The sequence below is a fragment of the Solanum pennellii genome, chromosome 4 (genome assembly GCF_001406875.1).
Source record: "Solanum pennellii chromosome 4, SPENNV200".
Lineage (NCBI taxonomy): Eukaryota > Viridiplantae > Streptophyta > Magnoliopsida > Solanales > Solanaceae > Solanum > Solanum pennellii.
Genome location: NC_028640.1, coordinates 1,023,258 through 1,051,121, shown reverse-complemented (window position 1 = coordinate 1,051,121; position 27,864 = coordinate 1,023,258). Strand labels below are relative to the sequence as shown.

The 27,864-nt window shown below is 29.3% G+C and overlaps 2 protein-coding genes across 2 annotated transcripts; one reads left to right on the top strand and one right to left on the bottom strand.

Moving 5' to 3' along the window:
• Positions 1-7,285: 7,285 nt before the first annotated feature.
• LOC107017324 (adenylate isopentenyltransferase-like) lies at positions 7,286-8,657 on the bottom strand. The gene has a single exon (XM_015217580.2). It carries the CDS (start codon positions 8,538-8,540, stop codon positions 7,557-7,559), a length of 984 nt encoding a protein of 327 aa, XP_015073066.1. The 5' UTR covers positions 8,541-8,657; the 3' UTR covers positions 7,286-7,556.
• A 10,104-nt stretch (positions 8,658-18,761) lies between these two features.
• On the top strand, positions 18,762-24,753 carry LOC107015786 (IST1 homolog). Its single transcript, XM_015216195.2, has 6 exons — positions 18,762-18,984; positions 20,069-20,201; positions 20,277-20,380; positions 23,249-23,420; positions 23,507-23,647; positions 24,074-24,753. Exons 1-6 carry the CDS (start codon positions 18,935-18,937, stop codon positions 24,443-24,445), a joined length of 972 nt encoding a protein of 323 aa, XP_015071681.1. The 5' UTR covers positions 18,762-18,934; the 3' UTR covers positions 24,446-24,753.
• The last annotated feature ends 3,111 nt before the right edge of the window (positions 24,754-27,864 follow it).

Genomic DNA, 27,864 nt, shown 5'->3' with positions numbered 1-27,864 from the left:
AAAATTTATTTGAAGTTAATAATTTATAAAATTTGAATTAACCATATTAAGGTTGGTCGAATATGTACGATTAATTATTATAAAAGTACTAGCGATAATTAAGTTATATTGTTATTTAATTATTGTTAAAAATTATTTTTGGTGTAGAAAATTCAGCCTGTACTGATTATATTTTATGTTGATGTGATACATTGCGGATAATTATTACTACTCTTTATTTCATAATAAGTGTGATTTAACTATATTTTTTTAAAATAAGTGTTATTTTAGAGTTTAGAAGTTTAAGATAAAAAATAAAGATAGTAGAGTTAGTCTTATATTAAAAAACTATTTCTTTTAATTGTGCTTAATTTTTAAAAAATATCTAATAAAAAATAAGTAATTTAATAAATTATATCTTATATTTATTATATTTCTTAACGAACGTGAAATGATCTAAATCCGATAGTTACTTTATCAAGTATAGAAGGGATATCTTTTTTGGAAAAATTGTATGTATAATGACAAACTCATAAATTAAATTAAATGTCATAATCACACTTTGATTTAATTGTGACATGAGCAAACTGTTTGTTAGTCACCTCTCTCCCTCAAACTCTTGTTTGTCACTCTCCCTCTCTCGCTCCATCTCTCGCTCGCTCCCTTTCACTTTTATATAAATACAGGTGTATAAAATGGGTTTTTGTTTATATAAGCGAGAAAAAAATTGTATATATAGATATATTTTCGTTCCCCTCTCTCCCCTGTCCCAGATCTCGCTCGCCACTCGCCTCTATCGCTTATACAAATAGAAACGAAATGTATAAATTGTATTTCTATTTGTATAAAGCGAGAGAAAATTGTATATACACTTGCAAATACATATATCTTCTTCCTATAAACTTATAATATACAATATAAATATTTCTCTACTCAATTTTCTTTTATCTTTCTCTCTTTCTCGTTTTATACATACACAAATTATACAATTAATTTGTATACAACTGCTTTCTTTTGTATATGTATAGCGAGTTATACATATTATGTTTACAATGAAGCATAATAATACAAAATTTTTATAGCATATAAATATGAATTTTTATTTACTATACGTGAAAGTTACTTTTTTTTTTTCTCCTTTTTGTGTTTATCAAGATTTAATTCGAGATGTTCCCAAGGCACTTGATTAGTTCACTTTTTTCTCGATATTATTTTTGTCTTTTCACTATTATCTTTGGATCTCCCATTAAATATATAATTATTCAATCATCATTCTCTTAATTTGTTTTATTATATGGTCAGCATATAAAAATGTGTACATGTGATGGATGTCTTAAAGAAAATGTTATGTTCTTATACAGTCAAACAAACTTGGTTAATTAACCAAAGCATGTCCAAATTCAGCCAATGATTTTCATATATTGTGGCTAGTTGGCTAAGGCATGGGCTAACACTAGTTTTCCTTAGTGTTACACGCATGCCACCCTTTTTTGTCTTTGTCATGTTTTATATCATTTTCATAACAAATTTATTGTTAGCCTCGTAACCTCCATAATAATAACATATTCAGTATAATCACATAAATAATATTTACAGAAAAGATGATGTGTACATAAACTTCATTCTTATTATAAAAAGGTGGAGAAGCTGTTTCTTATATAGCATCATCTCAAATAAAGCAAGAACAATGAAGAACAAAATGATAGTAATAATGAATAATAGTATATATAATAATCAAGGAAAAAAGTATAACAAATGATAATATAAATAAAAAAAATAAGATAATGGTAGAGTGATCGATAATAAAAACAAAGAAAACAATAGCTTATAGTAAAAGATTGGTAGTATAGGTAATACTAATAGTACAATATTCAACTGTCTATTAATTTTCTATTCTAATCCTCAGCCTTCATTTCTCTTATCTAAGATAATCACGTCTTCGATTGGTACGATGGAGGTGTTTCATGTCTTATTTAACTAATCATTTCGTTTCGATACTTTTTTAGTGTACCTCTTCATCTCCTCATCCCTGCCATAGTCAATTCTAACACCTCCTTGTTAAAATATTTGTGCATCTTCTTTTCACACATTACATCTATATGTTAAATGTTTTGTATAATAAAAAAAGTATTAATTATTTTCTTTCAAATGAATATTATGTAATCAACAAAAAATTGGATAAGTACTATACTTATTTAACAAGATAAGTACTACATTTAATTAAGGATAAGGTAGTGGTTAAAATATTTTATAAATTTGATATACATGAGTAAACAAGTTTTGAGTGCCAAGGAAAGTGTTATTAATTATGACTTTAATTTGTCTCTTTCATTGTAGAAATTATCTAGGGGTAAAAATTAGGTAATCTAACTAAGTAAGAATGTTAGAATACTTTATATAAATTTTCATACAATAAAAAAAAATTACTTGGAGGTCGTACTCAATTAATGTTCATTTAAAATTGTACATTGATTTAAGTTTTGTGGCTAGTACCAATTATAAATTACCATTAGGCAAGTTGTGGAGTTATATATATGTCAGTTTGGGTTTATTAAGTCCCATGTGGTGATCAGCATATTCAGCCTGTTGTTTCCTTTTCATCTTTTCATTTTTGGCTCGGTGTTTGGAATTTGCGTTAAAGTTCTGATTAAATTTGAATCACGCATTGTAAGACATATTTGAGGATGACAGCTACTAATTAAATTTTCTCCATACCTACGGCTTGAACTTGATACCTCTATTTATAAGGTGATTTCCTTTTCCTTTTAAGCTAAGTGAATAAAAAAAGACTATATCATTTGGTGCATTCACAACAATGACTACAACCCAAATTAGTGTAAAAGTTTTATCGATTCGAGATAGGTTCAGAGATTTCGACTTTGAGCCCTAAAAATAAAAAAAAATCTTGATAGGAAATTTTATTATTCCAACGCATTTTATATGAGAATCTAAATTAGTTGAGGCTCAAAATGACCTACGCTAAAAAACATTTTTTATGACAAAGATCAACAAATCAAGAAATGTGACCGGTTTGTTTAATCATTAATTAGACAAATTAGTTTTTAAAACAGTACAAAATATGATAGAAACTAATTAACAATATTAGCTAGGAATTATAAATGGTTCAAGATACTTACATTAGCATAGAAATTATCAAATGGGGTTCAAGAATATCTTTAAATATTTTCAACAACACTTTACTTGCTCTTTCTTAATTTTTCAATAAAACATATATAAAATAATATAATTTTTATCTAAAAAATAATAAATTAATTATTTGATCCTACCTGACTTTGCTCCTAATAAGTGGCAAGCCTCCATTTTTTTAAGGTAGGTACCAACCTTACCTTTCGAATTCGAGCCCAACACTAGTCAACTTATGGAATGTCACATAGCATGTACATGTCCATTTCTAAAGTACCTTGAAGGGTTGTTGAAATGTAACATTTCAATTTCATAAATGTCCATTTCTTAAATAAATAATCTCTATTAAATGAGCTGGTTAAAGTCATGGATATAGGTCCTTACTCTATCAATTGGGACCCAATAAATACATTACTTCTTCTATATGCTCTATGATTAGATCATGTCTTACCTATTAGCTTACCTATTTAAGCTATAGCCAACCATACAAAGTACAAAAAAAAACACCTTTTGGAACATAATTTAAGAATTTTTTTAAAAAAAATTCAATTGATCACCCTTCGCGATATGTTGTCAGATTAGAAACTTCAAAATTTAAATCCTAATGGGTGGACCAATTTGAACTCTCATCAAACAAACTTACTTTGTAAAATTAAAACTAGAAGCTCTAATTATTCCACGACAATTCAATTTCAGAGTCGGTGGATCATATTGAATGAGGACGGTGGGGTGGAGGTAGTAGAATGAACGCGATGTACCTCCTTCAAATTGATTATATTGAGAGGACTAACAAGCAATGATGCTTTTCAAGTCAATGAAATTCTGCATTCACTTAATACGGAAGGATCGACCTGTCGATCTTAGAATAGTTGTGAATTGAGGCCTAAGGGCTAAGCAAAGCATAGCATATACACATTTTTGAATATAGCAATGTGATGAAGACCTTTCAAGTAGATCTAGGTCCCCACATTTACCAGATGTTAACTACAAGAAGTTGGGACTCAAATAAGAATTGAATAGCAATTTGTACCAAGACAATGAAGTTTCCATTATGCTTTTTAATGATGTTTCACTAGTTTTTTGGTTCATTTAGCTGTCCCTCCTAAGCCATAACTAGCAATGTGACAATTGTCTCAACAACTAAACTCTATCTAGCATTCAAATTGTCTTTCTATAAGCTATCATTTATGTATACATTTTTAGATTAAAGACTTGTGACATTCTTTTGATGTTAATAAATAAAATTAGCTTTAAACTTTAGGGTGTGTTAGGTACGAAAAAAATATTTTTATCAGAACCAAGTCCTTTTTTAAATTTATTTTCTTGTGAACTCGGCGTATATAAAAAAAAAATTATATTCTAAAATTATTTATATATATATGATCTAGCCAAATATTATGAGAGATCACTTCTCAACTTGTTTTCCTATTTTTATTAAGGAAATCATTCTCCTTATTTTTAAACATCTTGTTTTCTTGGAGAAAAAATATTTGCCAATCTTTTTGCCAATCAAGCACATTCTTACTGACATATTTTTATAGTAGTATAAATATTATGATTTGTTTAAAATTATAAATTTAAAAAGTCTTTTTTCTAAAATTTTATGTTCAGTTAAATTAATATCGTGCATAATTGAAATATATATCCCAAAATTCTTATTTATATGAATAATATAATTTCTATTTTAATATTACTACAAATTTAATTAATTATATTCAAATTAATATTTTTATCTCTTTTGTACAGAAACGGATGCAACTTGTTGGTATTGAGCTTATGTGAATTCAGTATATTCGGTAGTATTAAATATAAACTTATATATAATATAATTTATTAAAATTATTAAGAGTAGATATACAAATTCATTCTTTTAAAATAATATAAATTTAATATTAAAAATTTAAATGCATTGAACTTTTATATTATGCTTGATATCAGGTTGGTACGTCAAATCACCATTGATTTAAAAAAGCACCCAACCTTTAACTTATGTTTATATAAAAATTTTTTATGGATTATAATCTTGTCTTATTTGCAAACAAAAAATATTGTAAAATATTTGTTTTAAATTAAAATCCATCCATCTTATAGACAAAAATAAGAAAGGCAAAACCTTAGTTGCATTATTTTGTGACCAAGTAAAGAAGACAAGATTATACCCAATATAATGTAGATTCATTATTTATTTATTTTTGTATAAAATTGTGTATGCTAAGATTTAAAGAATCTTTTGATAGATTGAGTGAATAAAAGATATGTAAAGTATATAATTTTTATATTGAATTATATTGTGAGGGTCAAATTCTCAAAAAGAAAATCTAAAATTAGGTTGTAATGCATGTTCAATATTAGATCACACGATTATAATATATTTAGTAAAATTTTAAAAAGTAGATCCTGAATAAGATAGAGTATATACGAATAATTTTTCACATATTTTCAGTTTAAACAAACAAAACAATAATAAAATAAAAAAGATAGTGAAGAGAAACATGACAACAAATACCAAAGCAATAACAAACGAACGTTTATATTCAAAAATATTGTAACAACAATAAGATGGCACGGTCATCTGCACGACAATAAGTTAAAGTCAAAACAAGATAAATAAATCGAAACAAAGCAACAACTGCTTAAGCCCAAACCCTTGGGTTTATGGATGGAATTAGATGGATAGAAGTCGAAAATCAAGACTAAAATTACATATCAGAAATTTAAAATATATATTCAAATATACAATCAAAATTAAAAGGTTTCAATAACGAAAAGTTAAAAGTGTCACGTAAACTAAAATCACACGGGTTAAAAAATATAGATGAATACACACTAAATTTTGTTTATCCTTTTTAGGTATAAATTACAAAGATTTTCAAATATAGATATAAATTACTCCTATAATATTTTTTTGAAAAATAAATATTAGAATAATTATTTTTTTGTCCCATTTGCATTGGTTATCCTTGTTGAGAAAATTGGTACGAAGGACAGTCCTATTTGTCAGATGTCCCACAAATTATAATGAATAATGAGTGGGTCCCAATTAAAATCCAAGAATTTCAGTTCATTCTAAAAAGTTAATTCACTTTTTGGTCAAACGTCAGAAAATCCTTTTATACAAAAAATAAAAAAATGTATATATTTATATAAATATATGATATATTTGGAGTACTTTGATATATAGTTTTAATAGAGTCGATAAATGAAAAATAAAAACTTCTTGATATTTCTAAAGGGAATTTGTTTCTAGTTTGGAAAAACTTGTAAAAATTCCTCTTATGTACATATCTTATTCCTTTTATCTTGAGAATGTAAAATTTTTGATATACTCTTAATTTGAATAATTATATTAAAAATTAAGTATGTAAAATAAATATACTAATAAAGAACGTTTATTTGAAACAATTAAGAAAAAAATATGCAGTAATAATAAAAAAATATGATAACTGATACAAAGGAAATAAGTAACAGATATTGATAAGAGAACATGACGCCTCTTGATTACCTACCAACCTTTTAGCATAATTCTCAATTTTCATGTTTTTCAGTCTAGCGTAATGTCGCTTGTAAGCTATAGATGTGTTATATCTAGTGTGATCACCATTTTTAAGACTTTTTCGACTTACTTCTTTCTCTCTGAATACCTAATATAGTCCATCTCTCACATTAGTCTTACGAAATAAAAACACTTTGCCATCCACCTATTGAATTAGACTTACCCTTAATGATAATTCTAGAGTTATAAATGCCTCTTACTTTAACGAAATCATACAATGATACATATGAGACTTGAATTAAAAAGAAATTACATAATTAAGCAAATATATACTAGTTATTAATAATCATACCTATAGTTTTTAGTTAGTTTCATATTCGATCAACATTCAGTGATAATTATGTAAACATGAGTTTCGAGTTTATATAATTCGCACATTTGATAATTTAGAATTTGTACAACTTTTGTAAAATGTAGTTTTGTATAATTAATTTGTATAACTGTTTAAAGTTCATATATTTGTGTTTGTATAAATTTATTATTTTGAATTTATGCAAAAATAACTTCAATTATACAAATTACACCCCCAAATTATATAAATCCGTAAATTATTTAAACAATTGAGTGAGAAAACACAAAACCATTTAGCTTTACATAGAAAAAAAAACTAAACACTATTTTGTACCTCATTTATCAACATCACATCTATTCTACTTTGCTCGGAGCGAACCTCAAAAGTAATAGTCAATAAATATTTCGCTGAATCAACTAATTGTAATAATTCGAATCATAGTATCACGAGTTTGACTTTAATATTGGTTCAGCCCTCTTACTCAATTTACCCCCTATATTTTTTTTTTCAAAAAAGAAAAAATTAAATTAAGATGAAATTAAAAAAAAATAATTAAAAATTGAGAGCTGGAAATAGCTGGAAAATGACCTACTCCAACAAGAACTGCTTCACAATCTTGGCACTTGGTTTCAGTACCTCTTCTTCCCATATTTTCCTCGCCGGATTCTCGCCGCCGGCCATTTTTTCCGACACCATTTTCGCCGTTAACGTCTCTGTTGCATCCACTCTTTGTATGTTCCATCCACCTTCTCTCAACCGCATTATCTTCTTCACCTGTCTTTCTGCTAATACCCTTGTGTTCTCCTTTATCTCCATGGCTGCTTCTTCGTACGATATCTTCCCTTTAAAGTATTTCTCGAACTCCGGTACTCCTATAGCCTTCCGGATCCCATCGGAACCGGAATCGGAAAACCCCTCTTTCTCGAAATACTCTTTTAGCTCTTCAAACAACTCCGAATCAAGCATTTCATCAACTCGTTTATCTAAATACTGATTCAATACAGGTGCAACAGCATCAACCCAGATGAAGCAACATTGGTAACGAAGCTCCTTACTCACCGGATTTAACGATTCGAAAATGTCGAATCGTGAATCGAATCGTTTTACTAACAGAGCATAGATGAATGAGTTTGACCCACCTACAATAAAAGGGATTTTCCCTCGATTAACGATTTCGTTGATTCTGAAATCTCCAGCTGATCGGAAATCGGAAGGGGTAAACTCCGGCTGTGATTCAGTAGATTTGAACTCTCCGAGAAGATGATGAACGATACCGCAACGTTCAGTCATTGAAATTTTGTTTGTTGTAATGTCTAAACCATTGTAAACTTGGATTTTATCGGAGTTAATGACTTCGATAGATGGGAAGAAATGAGTAGCGAGGTCGATAGAGAGTTTTGATTTTCCACAACCAGTAGCACCCATTATTACGACGATCTTTTTGGATCGTTGTAATCGTGGTACATTACTACTGGTTGCTGATATCACCACACTACGAGTCCATTTGGGGAAGAAAAACAACGTGTTGGAATGATTAGCACTCGTTGTTGATAAAAATGATAATTTTCTCATAAAGTGAGAGATGATAATGATTACGATAACGATAATGATGATAAATTAAGCAACTATTTATATGCACAGTAAAATACGAAAGATTATTTATGGATTGTTTTTTTTTTTGGCAGAGAATAGTACCAAAAAAAAAAAAACAGAGGGTTGATGAAAGTGGAACAGATAATGGGAATATATATTTGTTATTCGTTATTGTGTATATATAGTAGTATTATATTTGTTGGTTCATCTTCTTCACATCTACGAACAATTTTCGAGCTTTTTTACTTCAATGACGATAGATAATGGACACTTTTTGATCATTACGTGTATCATTTCCTTCGTGGTAACTTAGTTTCTTGCTGGAAGTGTTGCCATTTTTGAAGTAAGGTAGTGTAGTTTTCTTGATATATATATGTATGGTGATTAGTGGAAGTGTTAGTGATATGAGGGAGAATATATGTACAATTGTGTCCCTTTATATATCCTTCAACCAGCATAAGTGATGTCCAAGTTTGCAAATAATCGGTCGTTTGGTAGTTGAATAAGAAATAAAATATTCAGATATTAATTTTTTGTATAACTTATACGACGTTTTATAGGTAGATAAGAAATAAGTTATTAATGTGTAAAACTGATAGTATGTTTGGTTGATAATTTAGAAATCTGCATAACTAATACATGTATAAGTAATTAGGGGATCTATGTACTCCGTTCGTCCTATTTTATGTGGCATTTTTCGAATTTTGAGATTTAAATAAGTCTATCTTTGACTGTAAATTTTTCATAGATTTTTTAAACATTTTGAATTAACAATTATTGTGACTTATAGTACTTTTTACGTAGTTTGCAAATATAAATTTCATTTAAAATAATTGACAATTTCATGCGCAAATTCTCAGTCAAACTTAAATTGTATACTCTCAAAAAAGAAAAAGTGATACATAAATTGGGACAGAAAAAATATTATTTTATATAGAGTAAGAAGGTGGAATAAGTTATACATGTGTAACTAATTCATATATTAGATAGTATATAATTCACTTATAACTAATTGTCACATTAATAATACCTGCATTATTCTAATCAGTTATTAATATACCCACTATATCTCAAAAGTGGATTTGGCAAGGTAGCGTCTTTAGCAGGTCGTTTCATAGAGTTTACAAAAACAATATTGATAGAATGTATTATAAGTATTGACAATAGAGATGTTTATTACTTATTATTACATTAGTTATGATAAGACTATTTACTACTAGTTAAAAATTATAAAAGAAATTGAAATAAATACAGAAAAAGTGAATTGAACGTTGGATATCTAAACGTAGCCGTTTTTCGTTAGAGACCTCATGAGGCCGTCAAAAAGAGACTTCACAAGATGACCAATTTATTTTTAAAAAGAGAACTCATGAGATCGATATATTATTTATTTAAAATAAAAAGAGATCTCATAAGATCGCTATTTTATTATTTATTTATATTTTATTTTTGCTAAAAAGTTTCTTATGCGATCTCTATACTTTATTAATTTTATTTAATTCGTAAATAGTGATCTCATGAGGTCGTCTTTTTAAAAAAAATAAAAATTGTTTTCTTTTGTGTAAAAATAAAAATAAAAATTGGTTTTTAATTGTTGTTTTTGCAACAGTCCAAATGTCTTTTTAATTCAATTCAACAATATACACATTCTAATTAGCTAAATTAAGCTTTAAGAACGGTCAACAATCAATTAGATTACAACAAATATATTTACTAAATATCCTCTTAATCAACACAACATGAAAATCTACTTTAAAGTATTTCGAAATTGAACGAAAATAATAATAATAAGTAGAAGTCATAAGTTATACAATAAGATTTCAAGCTAATTCAAAATTCTTATGTATTCCCAAAACGCACAATAATCTTTAATTTTTCATTTACAATAACACTTGACCAAGCCATTAAGTTGAAAAGGTTCTAGTATAGTCTAAAAAATCGTTGACACCTTCTACAAATTTATACCTTATTTCCATTCAATCAAAATTAGTTATATCGTCGATTCAACTAAACTTCATATACACAAAAGATTACAAAATTTGAATTTGTTAAACACTAAATTAAGTAATAACTCAACATTTTTTAAAGTTAGAGTTGTATAACTGCATTGGCTTCTAAGTTAGAATTGCATTTTTCAATTCAAATTGCAAAATTGAATTCTAACGTCAAAGTTCAAACCTAAATTCGAAGTTTAAATATTCATTTAATTTAATTCAAGTTTATAATTAAGATTTATGACGTTGTTCCAAAATTTAAGATTCAACTTTTATTTAAGGGATTAATTCAAAATTTAAAATTCAAAACTCACTCATCAACTTATGACTTTATTCAACTAATGTAAATACTTGGTGTTTTCATTATCTTAGAGATTAAATTTTAACGCCAATAAGAATATTTTGTAAAGAATAATTGGCATCAAGTTAGAGTTGTCTTTTTTCTAATTTTAAGTTCAAAATTGAATATTTTGTAAAGAATAATTGGCATCAAGTTAGAGTTGTCTTTTTCTAATTTTAAGTTCAAAATTGAATATTTTGTAAAGAATAATTGGCATCAAGTTAGAGTTGTCTTTTTTCTAATTTTAAATTCAAAAGTGAGTCTAACTTCAAAATTCAATCCTAAATCCAACGTTTAAATATTCTTTTAATTTTTTATTTAAGATTTGTCGTAATTATTTCAAAATTCATGATTCAACTTTTATTCAAAGAATCAATTCAAGATTCAATTTTTATTCAAAGGGTCAATTCAAGATTCAACACTCACTTTTAGATTGAAAAATCAAAAGCACCATTTGGGTTACTTGTTAATAAAAATACAACAGCAATTATTATTATTTAATTGATAAACATTTAAATATCAAAAGTTAAAACTTGTTAAACATAAAATTAAATTTTATTAAATAAATATCATCTTCCTTAAAATTCATGATTACCAACTGTAAAATTGATTATATGTTGTGCAAAGTGTCTCACCTGATACCCCATCTTTTAATATATTGATTAGTATTTTTTTCATTCTTAATTAGATGCGATTTGAGCCTTGGGTTATATTGATAAGTTTTTTTTTTCATTCTTAATTAGATGTGATTTGAGCTTTGGGTTATGTTGTGTTTTGGAGAATTTGATCGGATATGAATATCGGATATCAAAGAAGAAAAAAGCTAAAATTTGTTTCTTTCTACAATATTAATATCAAGTTAGATATACATATACTTGATGCAGCTTGATATGTTTTCTTGAGTTGACGATCTATCAAATCCAATTATTTTCTGCTTACTCAAAATAGGAGTTAGACTACGTAAACACTATCCATTTCTGATCAACAATAATAAAAACAACATGTTCAGTGAAATCTTAAAAACGGATTTTAAAAAAGATAAAGTAAGCTGATCATTTCCCTATCACGTAGAAGTGATGATAAGCCAGAAAGAGAATGCAGTACTACAAATTTAAATTTGAGTACGTTATTCTAGTTATTGTATTAACTTTAAATATGGACCATATGTTATAATTAATATAATTGTGATTAGAAAAATCTATAATTGATTATAGAGTTGCTTTGTACTAGAAATAGCCATTTGGTGAAGATCTATATGGTTAGGCTTTAAGTAGGATTAGCACAAAACACTAATTTTATGTATAAGCAACATGGTGTTACAAGAAGGATTTGTCCATCATTATCGACCGTACGTTAGGCTTAAAGTTAACTTATAATTTATAAACATATAATATCACAAAATCTTAATTAAAATAGTAATTAGAGGAGATATTGGAATATCTAAACTTAAGTGTATGCGTGCTTAAGTCTGTTTAGTTCGATTTTTAATTCATTACTAAACTACTAGTCGATTATCTAATTATTATTTTTTTGCACTAAGATCATGACATTATATTTAACCCTTATTTTATTTTATTTTTTCAAAAATATAATATTATACTCTAGATATGAACATCCATATGTTGCTTTGCCATAATACAATTTTCTTTTCTTGAATTGTTCTATAAATAATAAGATTTTGATCGAATCTTAAAAAAGATATTGAAAGGAAGATAGAAGTGAGATTGTGGACAAATAGGACTGTTTTAGATTATTTATTGCAATTAATTAATAAGTTAGTAGAGTTGCTTTTGTTTTATTATCTTGCTTTTAGGGAGGCAAATGAGCAGATTAAATTAAATTTAGATGGATTAAAATGAATCAAATTAACTATTGAGTTAAGATTTAATTCATCCAAATTTTGCTTGGGTAAAATAGATGGAAAACCGATCTAATTTGACAAACATTTGGATTATATTTACTAATTTTTTTATATAGTTTAAATAACAATATATTGTTTCACTAATTAACAGTTTAATACTATAATTCAAATTAGTTATATACATGTATTTGCTATCAGATATATTAAAATAGGGGGAGAGGGAAGCGAGAAAAGGAGAGATAGGAGGGAGGCAAACAAGATAGTCTACGTATCACAAATACATGTGATATACTATATACATGTGTACGAGATACACTATATACATGTATTTTGGATATTATATAGAAGGAGAAAAGCGAGAAAGAGAGGAAAGTGACGAGTGATATAGGAGCTATATAGGTGAACGAGAGATTCAGATATATGCGAATTCATTTGGATACATTCCATCTTAATCAAATTACACCTAATTTAGACCTCATGTATCTAAAAAACATGTATCTAGAGGACCCAAATACATGTAGCAAAAGTTCAAGATCTAGTAAGATCTATAATATTGCAAACAAACGTGAACCTAAATAGTAAGATTTTTATATATAAGTTACCCAAAATAGATTGGGTCTAAGATGGATCAAACATCACTTCATAACCAAACCCTTCCAAGATAATTAACTTATACTTCTCTTTTTAAATATATAATCATTGTTATCATTAATATTGTTTTGCTTTTATGGAAGTCATTGCATGTACTTAAGTGCACCCATATCAAGATGACCTCCAAAAGATTTATATAGCCCGGATGTTTACGTCAAATTAATACAAAATATTTCCCTCCTTTTTTAATTTCAAAATTATTATTTTCTTTTAATAATCTTTCACTGGATAATCTTAGCAACTACAAACCCTCTTCATTTTATGTTCCCATTGATGACTCACACCATATAAGATAAATTGAAATAATACCATAATTAATTATCATTTCAACTTGAAGCATGGCATGATATATATATGAGTATATGACATTGTTATTAGGAAATAAAGAGGGGAAGTGATTGAATTAGTAGCTAATACAACAAATGTGCCTACATTTAACATTTAATTACTAGACCCTAAGATGTACCATCTAATAATTTGACCTTTGTATGCCTTATTCTTCCCCCTTGTAATTTTCCCATCAAGCAATTCTTGAGCTCTTGACAAGATTTTGAGTGGTTAGTGATAATTTTTAGAATTTCGAAATCGCTAATTATAACAAAAGATATTCGTTAGAAGCCTATACTCAACGATGTCACTTAGTGAAGCAGGTTAAGGATCGTGAGATTTCAGGTTAAGTTCAAATTCAAATTCAAATTCAAATAATAATAATAATAATAATAATAATAATAATAATAATAATAAAATCTAGTGTAGTATGAGGAGAGCGTAAAAGAAAAAAAAACACTTCTTTCTTTATTAAAAAAAAAAATTTGATGACAAGGAAAACGCAGTCGTTATCCTTTGGGTGTATACGAAGTAAAACTCCCACTTCAATGTAATAGTTTTTTTAAAAAATAATGTTAAACTTGTTCCTTTATAATTTTCATTAAATTTGAATTAGTTTTCAAACTCTTTGACAGTGAATTATTAGAAGTTTGACAAATTATGAATATTATGTCTCAAAAAAAATTAAATAATTAGTTATAATAAACTTTATATATATATATATATATATATATTCAAATTTAAGGCCTCCATTCAAATTTGGTTTTAGATCACCGATTTTTTTTTTATAATTCGTGTGTAAACCCACTAAGTAATATAAGTGAACATTTTAAGTTGATAGGAAGAAAACAAAAGAGTGAAGGATTTCAAAAGTTAATGAGATATATTTCATGATCATCTCTTAATCCCTTTTTTAGAGTAACTTTCAAAGATACTAAGACTACAAGATCTTGAATGATAGTGACTCCTCCTGTCTCACGATAAGTATCGAAAACACTCATAAACTTAGCGTGAATAGTTTGATTTGTTTCTAAATTATCTTAACAACACTCTTCAACTTGACTAACTAAATTTAAATACACCACTGATCTTGCCATCCCTAAATTCTCATTAAGTTTTTGGAATCTTTTCAACGCTTCTGATTTTTTATTAAGAGTCGTGCTCTCCTACAAGAGTTAAAGACCATCTGTTATGTCATGTGATCGATTCGCGGTGTATTTATGTTCAATTAAAAGCAAGTAAAGATGTGTTTTTGAAGTTGTCAAAAGTTTATGGATGAAACTAACCATTCACGAAAAATTTCTCTCCTAAGTTTATTTGATGAGATGGAGATAATGACCATAGTATAAAATTAAAGCATGAGCAAACCCCATAAATATGACTTTTTAGCTTTATGTGACCTCTATAGGCCTTATAATTGAATTAGAGACCCTTTGAAATCCATATAATGGGCTCCCAAAAGATTTGATGTGTCTTTGATTTGAATTTAATATTTAGTGACAAGTCTTTTTCTTTCTATCATAATATATCCTCAATCATTTTTCTTTGCTAGCATATCAAAACCATGTCTTATTTTTTGTTGAAATATCTTATTAAGAATTATGCCTATATAAAAATTGGTTTTGAAATCTAAAATTCTTTAATAGTTTAAAGCAATTCTTGATGCTAAGTTCATAAGTCTCAACAAACATGGTTGACTTTTAACTTTCTTTTTATTCCATAGAGAATTTTATTTATTTTTACTTCAACAAGGTTAAAAAAGAATAGTAAGATAAGCAAGCATTTTCCCAAGAAAAAAAATAATGTGTTTGTTAAATTTTTTATTTTCTTCACTTCGAAATTAAGTCTCTAATCCCCAAGTGAAAGCACAAGAATTGTCTAAGTTTCATCAAGGTTTGAAGTTGTTTTTATCAGTTATATTTGTTGTTAATTTCAATTTTTTGCAATATCAAAAATCTCTATTAAAAAATAGGGTAATGCTAAATGGCAAAAATTTGGTAAAAACATTAAAAAAATATAATATTTTTTTATTTTAAAATAAACTGATCTTTTTTTCATGTTCTAATTAAAAGGTACTCCATTAAAGTTAAAAAGGTAAAAATATTCAAAAGGATAAAACTAATAGGTAAGCTACCAGTCTAGACAAATTGTGACAAATTTTCTGACCAAAAGAATTTTTCTTAAAAAATAATAAGTCCCTTCGTTCGTTATTGTTTGTCATGTTGCGCTTTTCGAAAGTTAATTTAACTAATTTTCAAAGTTAAATTAGATTATATTAATTCGATATTTTAAACAAAAAAATTAGATATTCTAAAACTATATGAAAAGCACTATAAGTTGCAGTTTTTTGCGTATTAATTGTGATGAAAAAATACATCTTAAAATGTTAGTCAAAGTTTTTATAGTTCGACTGTAAAAATAAAAATCATGACAAATAATATCGAACAGAGGAAGCATTGTATAATTGGAGTTAGAAGTACCCCCACCCTTATTTTAATTTATGTAACCTGATTAGAAGTACGAGGGTTAAATAGATTAATTTTTAATGTCAATTCGCATAAAATTTTAAATATTATTTCAATAAAATTTATGTACTTAGAAGTTACATTTAAATTATAAAGTACTATAAATCATCATTGTTAATTACTATTATATTTTGTTGAAAAACTTCAAGATAAGCGGTACCCTTTTAAATGTCAAAAGATTAATCCACATTCATGCGCAGTTGACTATTATAAAGTTTTTAACTTTTTTATTTTATTTTATAAAAAACATTGTTTTTTTGACATTTCTTTTATTAATAATTATTATCCTATTGTTTATAGGGGCTACTTTTAATCTGTTCTATATATAGCTTAGTCTTCGCATGAACTTTGAATAGTGAAAACTCCAAAATTGGCTATTATAATTAGTTGGAATTCAAGGCATTATTTCATTTTTAAAAATAACAATAAAACCATAGGTTATAACCCTAGGGTATGAAGTAAAAATGTTTGAAAAGTTTAGACTCTTTTGTCCTTTTGAGGTTCTCTTTTTTTTTCTTGACTACTATGCTTTCCGTACGATTTTATTTGTTATGATTTTTATTTTTAGAGTCAAACTATAAAAATTTTGACTAACATTTTGAGATGTATTTTTTCATCATATTAATATGCAAAAGATTGTAATTTATAGTACTTTTCATATAGTTTTAGAATATCTAATTTTTTTATTTAAAATATCGAATTAATGTGATCTAATTTACCTTTGAAAATTAGTCAAATTGACTTTCGATAAGCGCAACATGACAAACAATTTCGGACGGAGGAAGTATTGAACAATTGGCTTTGGCACATTAGTCCTAAAGTTATTTTTGATACTATTGATAATGTTCAAGTACTTTTACTTCAAGTGAAATTGTATTATGTTGAAGAGGTAATTACATAAAAGCATATATATCTTCTTTAACAATTTAAGAGACGATAGGTTTAGATTTCATCATTTTTTGCTATTAAAAAGAATTTTTATGTACTTAATCGACAAATAATATTAGATCCATATGAAAAAGTGTAGTGAAATACTGAAACAAAATTCCAAATGGACTATTACAAGGCTTGATTTCATCATGGGGCTAACCCTAGGATAAGTAGTAATAATTGAAAAACTTAGATTTTTTTATGTAGACTTTATAATGCTTTTTAATTAATTGTTATTCTTTTCTTTTATTGTTATTTTTTGTTACTTAGTTTTGACGCATTTGAGGTGATAGACTTTCAAAAATATTTTTTCTATCTTCACGAGGTAGTGGTAAGTCAACATACACTCTACACTCTTCAGATCTCCTTTAGAGAAATTTTACTAAGTATATATGTTGTTGTTTTAGACATGCACGTCTTATATAACATAATACATGTAAGATGTCATCTGAAATGCATATTGTCACGTAGGATGTCATGTTATATGCGTGTCTACTTGTTTAACTTTTGAATAGTTTAAGTGTCTATGTACACCCGTAGACGTTGGAGGACATAAATGTCAAGTGAAGCAAAGTTAAAAAGTACATTTATGCCGTATGTTAATCATTAATATAGGTATATCAATTCGCTTCTCAAGTTGGAAAATCATTTTTAGAGTCATCCAAATATGTTTATCAATAGTTTTTTCATAGAGTAAAATCAAGCTTAAAATCACCTTTGCAAAATCAAGTTTAAATAATTTCAATTATTAGGAAATTTTGTACTTGCAAATAGGTTCATAATATAAACAAAATCAAATGCTAGGGGATGAAGTTACTATGCTATAGATTGTTTTGGATACAGTTTTTTTAGGAAGATTTCAGAAATATATAGTTTACCTAATTATATTGTAAAAATATAATTACTTACCTTACAAGTTTTTAGTCTAATATACAATAGTATACCTTCGATATACAACAATATACACAATTTGCATATTATGTTTTTTTACAAAATGTTCAAAATTTGTTAAAAAATAATTATACACCAATATATAATGTCATACAAAATTATAAGAGGTTTTTATACACTCGTACACAATATTATATATATAAAAAACTGAACTTCATCTTCTTTCTTAAATTCGAACATCCATTTATTCAAAAAAATCTCAAAAATTACATCAAATCACTCAAAATTTCATATTTAGACTCTTTGATCTTTTGCAACAATAACCACTCGAAACAAAACTTATTTACAAAATTCATTTTTAAAATTTTGTAACTTTGAGCTACAACAATTTCTGCCTACGAAATATAATAGTACTCCATGTAACTCCCATCAAAGATAAGCAATGACCTAATATTTCTTCAAACCCAAAGGTCATAATATATTTGGATGTTTATAGCGAATTATATAAATTAAAAAATTTCATAACAAATGTAAAATTTGCTATAAAGTGCAATTAAATAAATTATAGCTATAACTTATAAATATGATTTTTGTTATTCTTTGAAATTTATATTCTACTATAACAGGTATCAGATAACTTTTTCTAATAAAAATCCAATAGATTGATTAAAACCTTGAAATTTGACTTTGTTTCCATCATTTACATTAGGGACATTGAAATTAACAGCGCAGCTAAACCTAACATTCGAACTCATAGATCAATGATCACCAATTTGTATCAAAATTCTTAACAAAATTGTGAATTGCGATATATATTTAAGCAATTGCCACAATTTTGTGGAGTTCTTCGACTCATGTCGATGCTGAATCAACTCTTCAACAGGGGACTTCAAGGCTCAAAGTGGTTAGTCAAAAACTCCTTTTTTTTTTAGCTGAAACTATCAATCAACTTCATTTCTCAACTGTTCTGTGTTTTAATTATCGAATCCGAGAATTTATTTTGAATTTTTCTGTTCATATTTTAGAAAAAAAGGCTAGAGATCTGTGTATGGTTTTTTTTTTCCAATTTTCTAGAAGTTTCATCTGTAAAGCCCCAAATTTGGGTTTTGTGCAATTTAAGGGTATAGACAGCTTTTAAGATGCATGATTTGTGTTGATGTGATTTTGTGTTTGTTGAAACATAAACGATCTCCTTAGATTTGGAGTATATTGTTTCAATATTTTGTTAAAATCCGATTTTGCTAATTATTCTAGTGACTGTGTTAGAAAATGTAGAAAATATGTAGTGTCAGAGAATACCTAATTAGTCTGTAAAGACGAATTATTGAGCATTGAATGAAGTTGGTCCTGGGTTTGGGAGGGTAGAGTGGATACAGACCTTACCACTATCTGGTGGAGGTAGATAGACTATTCCCGAAAGATCGTCGGCTCAAGTGTAGCAAATTTAAGTACAAAGAATAAAAAGATAGTGGAAAAAACGTAGCGGAAGTAGTGCAAATCCTACAAGAAAGGAACAAGAACAACCAAATATTAGATATCAAAAGCAAGAACTACAGTTATAGTCGAGATGGTTAAACATTGGGCTTGTGGTCAATGATGTGAGTTGAGAACTATGAACCCTGGGGTTCTAATGGTCCCAGCACAGGATAAACAAACATTAGGTAATTTCTTCTCATATGTCCTAGCCTTGGTGGACAAAATAAACAGGTAATTTCTTTCCATTTGTCCTAGCCTTAGTGGACAGAGTTACTTGATACTTGGTACCTGTTGGGGGAGGTGGAAGGTATCCCATGGAATTAGTTGAGGTGCGTGAAACCTAACAAGGACACCATGGTTATTAAAAAAATGGTTAATGAGGATTCATATGCCAAACTAATTGAAAAAGATGCTGAATCAAACTAGTTATCGAGGCTCAAGGCTTATTGTTGTTATATTCTTGTGACGCTACCTGTGGATGTAACTGTTGATATTGGTGGATGACTTTGTAGCAAGACGTGCTTGACCTTGGCAATCTCACGAATCAAATTATTACAAAACAAGAGAGATGCACAGCTCAGACTTATGCGCAAGGAGATAGCCCAATTTCTGCAAACAGGCCAGGAAGCCATAGCTCGAATTAGGGTAGAAATTCTGAGATATTTTTACTTGTTGATCATTCCATTAGGAATTTCTCTAACTAGTATTAACTTCATTCAGGTTGAGCATATTATACGCGAGCAAAATGTATGGGCTGCCTATGAGATTTTGGAGTTGTTCTGCGAGTTTGTTTATGCCCGTGTCCCTATCCTTGAAAGCCAAAAGTAAGCTCTTTCTTTCTGTACTTCTTTTTTTCAAAGCAATGAAATTTCTTTACTCATTAGGTCCGGGGTGTGATGGCATTATTTAGTGAATTGAAATCAAGAGATGGTTTGTATAGGCAAACAGTCTATGTCCTTATATTATGAATTGAGATGGCGTCTTTGTTTCTCATGTGATTACCAATCAACTGAGGCTGTCAATAATATGCGTGTATCCCTTAAAGCGTTTATTATCCATTTCTTTTGCTTAATAGACGAAGACCCTATTCCAGTATGTTGATTCAATTAATGCTAGAAAGAGTCTCTTGTAGATTCAATTAATGCTAGCAGTACCTCCTTCCAAGTTTGTGTTGTAATACAACATATAAGAGTAGGAGGGTTTGTATTATATTTGAAACCAACTAAACTATGTTTAAATTCCGTAACCATAAGAGAGATTATTTAATTCTTTAAGGTAATTGTTTGGTTGGAGTCAAGGACATAACTACACACCCATAACTAGCCAAAATGTTGAATGCCCTTTCAAATTTTCACCAATGACTTCTCCTGGGAGGCTGGGACATAACATGGTAGACCGATGGCTTTACCATCTTTCCTCTCCATTATTGCCTTCTCTTCTTCCTAACAACCACCCTTACTCTAATTCGACTTAATCTCAGCCTTGAGGACCAATGTTATTTGCAAGCGCATTCGTCTCTACAACAATAATGCCTTAATCCCGAACTAGATGAGATTGGCTATATATATTCTCAATATTTATTCTGCTTTATGTGTGTTCATTTTCTTTAAAATGCTCAATAATTTCTAAATTCGAACAAATTATGGTTTCTTTTGAACTAGAGATTCTTCTAATATCATGTTATCCCTACCCTGACATGCAAAATCTAACCAAACTAAAACAATCTACCTAATGCAAGTGTCCCACAACAAACCCGACTATGCATATACTTTGTGTTTTGTTGTTCGTCAAGACCACATATATTTCAAGAGGCTGTAGTCTATTGGTATTTTGAGATGACTTCTTCCATGTAATTTTGGATTTATCTTGTTTTCTTTCCAGTGACCTCAGTCATCATAGTGGTACCTCTTATGTACGGTGCATTTATAGAGGTTTGTGTAGATCAAACCATCATACATAACTGTGTTACATGCACCTTGGTCCAATGTGGTTTTTGGTCAGTTAAAATTTATAACTTAACAGGTATGTGATCCTTGGTCAACTAGAACTTTTTATTGAGGTCTAGTGACCTCGTTCCTTTATAAATGGCTTAAGTCTAAGTTCGCCACCAAAATAGTTGCTATAACATCGTGTCATTTTGACCTGGTAGGTGAAGGATGTAAGGTGCCACTAGGGAAAGTACGTTATTAAGCAAGAGTAGCTACATCTTCTCTTCTAGTTAGTTGCGTGTTGCGAATCCCAACACACATGCAAGTGTATGTGGTCGCCCAAGTAGTACAAACTGATTTAGCCTGGATTATCGTACCCAAGAGGCTTGTGATTCAGCAAGAATCTATTCAATTCCTATACTGCAACAGTAAACAAGTGTTGAAGTTACCAAGAGAGAATTTTGGATTTTATTTATTTCTATGAGTAAATTGAAAGACCGAAAAGCAAGCAAGGGTTGTGATCACTATAAGATAGATATTCTTGGGTTACGTCTCTTATTCCCAATCATGTACAGTATTTCAATTCATTGACTAGTTCATTTATCTAGTTGTTGATTTACGGGGTTAATGGCATGATTATGGTCTTTCGAGCCTCTAGTCGTCTATCTAGATTGACCTCACACCTATATCGTTGAGCGTGGATGTGGTAAACCATTCCGAACACATTTATATGCTTCCCATTTTGTAACCAAGAGGATCTAGGTATATTCCTACCCTAGCTGCAAATCATTTTTTTTTCTAGACTAAAGGTTCTTTACTCCCTATATTATTTGTTCTATCTCACGATCCTTCTTCCGAGTTCAAAAAGAGGATATAGATTTATTTCAATGATAGCTAAGCAATAAAATAGCAAGCTCAAGAATATAAGAACAACTAATATGATAAACAAACTTTTTCGAATCAATCGTCTACTAAATAATCATGCTTTTAGCCATAAACCCATAACACAGGTCATTAGTCATTGGCTACTTTTGTTCTAATCAAAATTGCAAGAACTGATGTTGTTCATGCAAAATTAAAGAGTAGAAAAGTAAGAACCCTAGTGTTGTAGTCTTCTCTCTGTCGCGTGGTTAGCCCAAAAGTGATCCCCCGTCAAAATCGTCCAAAGGTTCTATTTATAGTGGTGGGAAGTACCCCTTGTTCCTACTTGGTTTTGACTTTTAAAAAGATCACACCCTAAAGCACTGCCTCCGCGCCACGTCCATCAATGCGGAGTACCAGCTGCATGAAGCCCTCCTTTCCATCTAGCAGGGGACTGGCATTCCTGTCCTCTGGAGTCTGATGACAGTCCTGGCGAGCCCTCCACATGAAGGGGTTTTCCTGCGTTGCGGACTCCCTTTTTTCACTGCCCACGTGCCTTTTTTCGTCCATAATGCTCGACTTTTGCTCCTGTTGTCATTTGGGTCGATTCTTACTGCATTTAAACCTAAAATATGTATAATCACATATATTAGATTACCCACATCAAACACATGGATATACACGAGTTGATTCTCGGAACTTAAGCTTAAACATGGACAATATGCAGCACTTAGGTGTATAAATACGCCCAAGATCATTGCACAATTCAACAAACTCACTCCAAATGGTTTATTCACATTTTACTGCATTTTTCTAGTGGACACTATAGTTTGTCTTAGTCATTTCTATAATCTAAAAGCTCTTTGTAATGAAATCTTGTAATTATCTCTTTTGGTGTATCAGGGAATGCCCCTCAGAATTGCGGGAAGCTGTTGCAAGTATAATCTTTGCAGCTCCAAGATGTTCAGATTTGCCAGATCTATTGCATGTCAGGAATCTATTTGCAGCTAAATACGGAAAGGAATTTATAGCCGCAGCATCTGAGCTTCGGCCTGATACAAGTGTTAACCGTACAGTTACGCTCTCGTCTTCTTCATTGTGCTAATGATATTCTTGCATGGTTGTCTATATTAAGCTGAGGTTATTTATATGAATATGCAGATTGTAGAGAAACTTTCAGTTGGTGCTCCATCAGCTGAACTAAAGCTCAATGTATTGAAGGAAATTGCAAAAGAGTACAACGTGGAATGGGATTCTTCTTACACAGAAGCAGAATTAAGTAAAAAGCCGGAGGACCTTCTGGTACTTTCCTTTGTTAAATCTTCTAATGTGTCTTGAATGTTTAGTCGTTCATAAGCTTGAAAATGTCCGAATTAGGGGTATGGTTCCTGGTCCATCTCTATTTTCTTGTGAAGATTGATATATGCATTTTCTTGTGTGCTATGTTAATGAAAGGTCTAATCTTTATCATGCACAAACTTAAAAATGACAAATTTCGCGGCTATGCTATGACATGGGGCTGAGACCTAGTTTTCCCTGAAATATACACGCATGTTTTGCAAATGGAGGAGTTTAAAGTCTTGTAATTGGTCTTATGCTAACACAGTTGAAAGCTTATGTCTGTAAGGATCAAGTTCTTTAGATTTGTAATGCGTCTATTGGACTTTTAAGTGGCTTTTTGTTTATTGATCTGACTTTGTTTTGCCGCCACAATAATTCATGATGTAGAATGGACCAAAGCAAATTGCTGCACCTGTTCGGGCATCTCTAGAACCAAACACTCGTGGTCATCCACCAACTTCTGAAAATCCTGTGACGTCTCCAAATGGCAATCGAGGAGCTAAAAGTCTTGATTCTCCAACCTCTGTTACTAAAGCACCTCTATGGTCCGCCAATATAGATAAACCATCACATAGCGACAGCACTTTGGCAGATGCAGTCGATATAAAAAAGGATACAAGACCAGAAACATCAGATGTATTGGAGAGAGCCCGTTCTGCTATTTCTGCTGCAGAGCGTGCATCTGCTGCTGCACGACTTGCTGCAGATTTGGTTAATGTCAAGTTCAGTTCTTCAAAGTTAGAGGAAGGCAAGAGGTAGTTAAATCATTATTTCGAAATTCAATCTGTCTGATGCCTCTTTTCTAATGTGTGTGTGAGAGAGAGAGCAACAAAATCCTAACTTTATCGTCGTGGCAGCTTATGTCGATGAGACTCTGTTGTGAAGAAAAAGGCACACATTAAGTTTAACATATAATGCTGGTGGTTTTCTTATTAGTAAGTGACCAGCTTTGAGAACAATAATGTTTGTAAAATATGTATTTTTGGCTGCACATAATTATCTCTTCTCAATTTCTTGATTAGATGTAGCAAATCATCTCTATTGCCAACTCTTTCTTTTTTCTTTCATAGTGGGGCTTTAAGTACATGTGATGGAATTTGCAGTTATTTCCAACTTGACATCTTATAATTTGTCATAATTTTGTCATGTCCCAATTAACAAACAAATGCTTGGTTTAGTGCTTGTCACAAAATCATTTCCAACTTGATATCTTATCTTATTTGCCATAATTTTTCATGTCCCAATCAAGTAAGAGGACTTATCAACATGCATGTTTAGATATTACCTTCCTTTCTTCAGGATCAAAAGAGCCAAATCAACCTTGATGTCATTGTAAATTTTGTAGTCTCTTCTCAATGATCATGTAAAAAAGTTTGATATATCAGACTCAATATGTAATTTTTCGCACATCAATAATCAATAGAGTCAAATTAAGTACATTTAACCAAAAAACAAGTGTTTAATTTAGTGGTCAATAGTGATAACTAATCACTAACCATAAAGTTGAAAAGCATTGAGCTCAAAACCATCTCCCTTCCTTTAGTTTTCTAAAAGACTGCTTAAACGATGAACTATGATAATTTTTAGGTCAAAAAAAGATAAAAAGAGACGGAGCTAGAAGTTTGACATACAGGTTGCCATAGAACTTCACACGAGGTGAGGAATATTTCACCAAAACATATGTTGGCCACAAAATTTGATGCTCTTGTCACTTTAGAAAAGGAATATAAAGCAAAAATTCCAACAAATTTGTATTACTATTTGTTCTACTATATATTATTCCAAAAAAATATATAATTCCTTTGCCTTTTATTATTTTTCCCCATACCTTTGGATTCTTGTGACAATTTGTTGATTTATTCAAATTTGGACGTGGTCCAAATTATAAGTATTTAGAAAATTGTAACCTTTCAAATATTCAGAAGACAACAGATCAACTTTTTGTCAAGACAGAATTAGTCTTATGTAACTTTCACATCTTTCATTTTCTATTGTCTTGATACTCATCATATTTACTTAGGTTACCAATTGATGTAACCTCTCTAAGAGGAGCAAGTGTCAGTCTTAGAGCGAGGGACGGAGCTAGAAACCGACATATATATGAGTTTCATTGAATTCATTAAAGCTTTAGTTTAAATTTTGTATTTGTATTTAAAAAAATTGCAATATGTATAGAAAATTGTTAGGACCGAAAATAAGTAGGTGTAAATGCGGAAGCTAGCAAAGCAAACCTCGAAAGATCACGAGTAAGAAGACAACGAGAAATATACCAAAAGACACAAAGATTTAACGTGGTTCGGTTAATCGACCTACGTCCACAAAGGAGATGAGCAATCCACTATAAATATGAGAGTACAAAATACAGAGAGAAACAAACATCAATCAATTCACTCGGAATACATGGGAGGTTCACACAAGTGATAACGTATCAAGCTTGTGACCCATAAATTTTCTTCCTAACCAAAACTCTCAAAGCCCTTAGAGACTACATTGTGAAAAAGAATTAGTCAATCCAAAACCTTTTCCTAAAAGGAAAACCTATTTATGGTAAGAAATTTAGGGCAAACATACCCAACAAAAATAATAAATTTAGTACGCAGTTACTAATATTTGTTATTGTTGTACTAGAATTTAGAATTTATAAAGTTCAAATCATTTTAACCAAGAGAGAAGTAGTACTATTGAAATCACCCTTAAATTTGACATGAATTATTAGTTTTGTCCGAAAACATAGCTTTAAAAACACTCCTCTTCTTGGCTAACTAAACTTAAATATACACCCGATCTGTCATGTTCAAGTGATCTCAAACTCTCATAGAAGTATGGAGCTCTTAATAAAAAGTCAAGAGAAGTGTTGAAAATACCCCTAAACTTAACGAAAATCTAGAGGTGAATTTCACCTGTGTAACTAAAGTTATATTTAAATTTAGTTAGTCAAATAGAAAAATATTTTTAAAGCTAACAATTATTTAAGGACAAAACTAATAATTATACGCCACATTAAAGGGTGTTTTCCATCCTATTTTCTTTTAAGAAAAGATGAATATAAAAATGGGAATAGGAATATTTTCTTCCCCTTTGACAAAAGCTGAAGTCATGTATCTAAATGCAGAAAGTAAATAAATACTGAAGTAAAGGTGAGCTTAATGGAAAAGTGTGTTACACATACTTTTCTACTTTATCTGCTGATTCTCGAAATATATACTCCCTCCGTTTCACAAAGAATAATCTAGTTTGACTTGAAACGAAGTTTAAAAAAATAAAGAAGACTTTTGATCATGTGGTTCTAAATAAAAGTTATGTCAAATGTACAAAATTGTCCTTTAATCTTGTGACCTTAAACATGTCATGTGAAAAGTTAGTACAAAAAAAAATAATTCTTTTTTAAACGAAGTGAGTATAATATTATATATGTTTATACATACTCCCTTTATTTTAATTTATTTGACTTATTTTAAGGAATCATAAAAGAGAATTTAGCTCAATAATCTTCTGATCCGACTTAAATTGTTCAATTGTCTCTCTTAAATGTGTGTTAGTATGCATCAAAAGTAGCAATAATTTGTTGACTTCTTTTCTCTATTGATAATCGTTTTTATATAAGATCTATTAAAAAGTGATAGATTATCCATCCAACACAATTATGATAGTTCTTGACTTAAAAATCTTCATACACATTCTAACCTTGAGGATTGCGAGGTAATTTTGTTTTAAAAGTAGCTCTTAGGCTTGTTTTGTACGAAGGATAAAAGATAATAATTTTGAGATAATTTTAGAATAAATTTATTTCGTATTTGATTGAAATAAAATTACAGGATAACTTATCACAATATTAGTATATTCCAAAGTTGTAGTATTATTTTCTTTCCATATTAAAAGTGAAATAACAATACTGAGATAATCTCAAAATAATTTCTTTCCGAATCAAATAATCCATTATTGTCACTGCCAAAATGAAGAGAGAGAAATGCTAAGCTGTTTTTTTCCAATCATTTCAGATTTTATTATTTATTTATTGTGTTATTAAGTGAGAATTTTATTTTCAACATCTTGGAGAATTTTTTTACTAGGAGGTCATTTTTAAAAAAAAAAAAAGAAAAAAAAAGTGACTATTTTTGAACCCTACAAGAAGGGAAAGGAAAAGGAGTCCTTACCTTATTTGCCTTGTTAAAGAATTA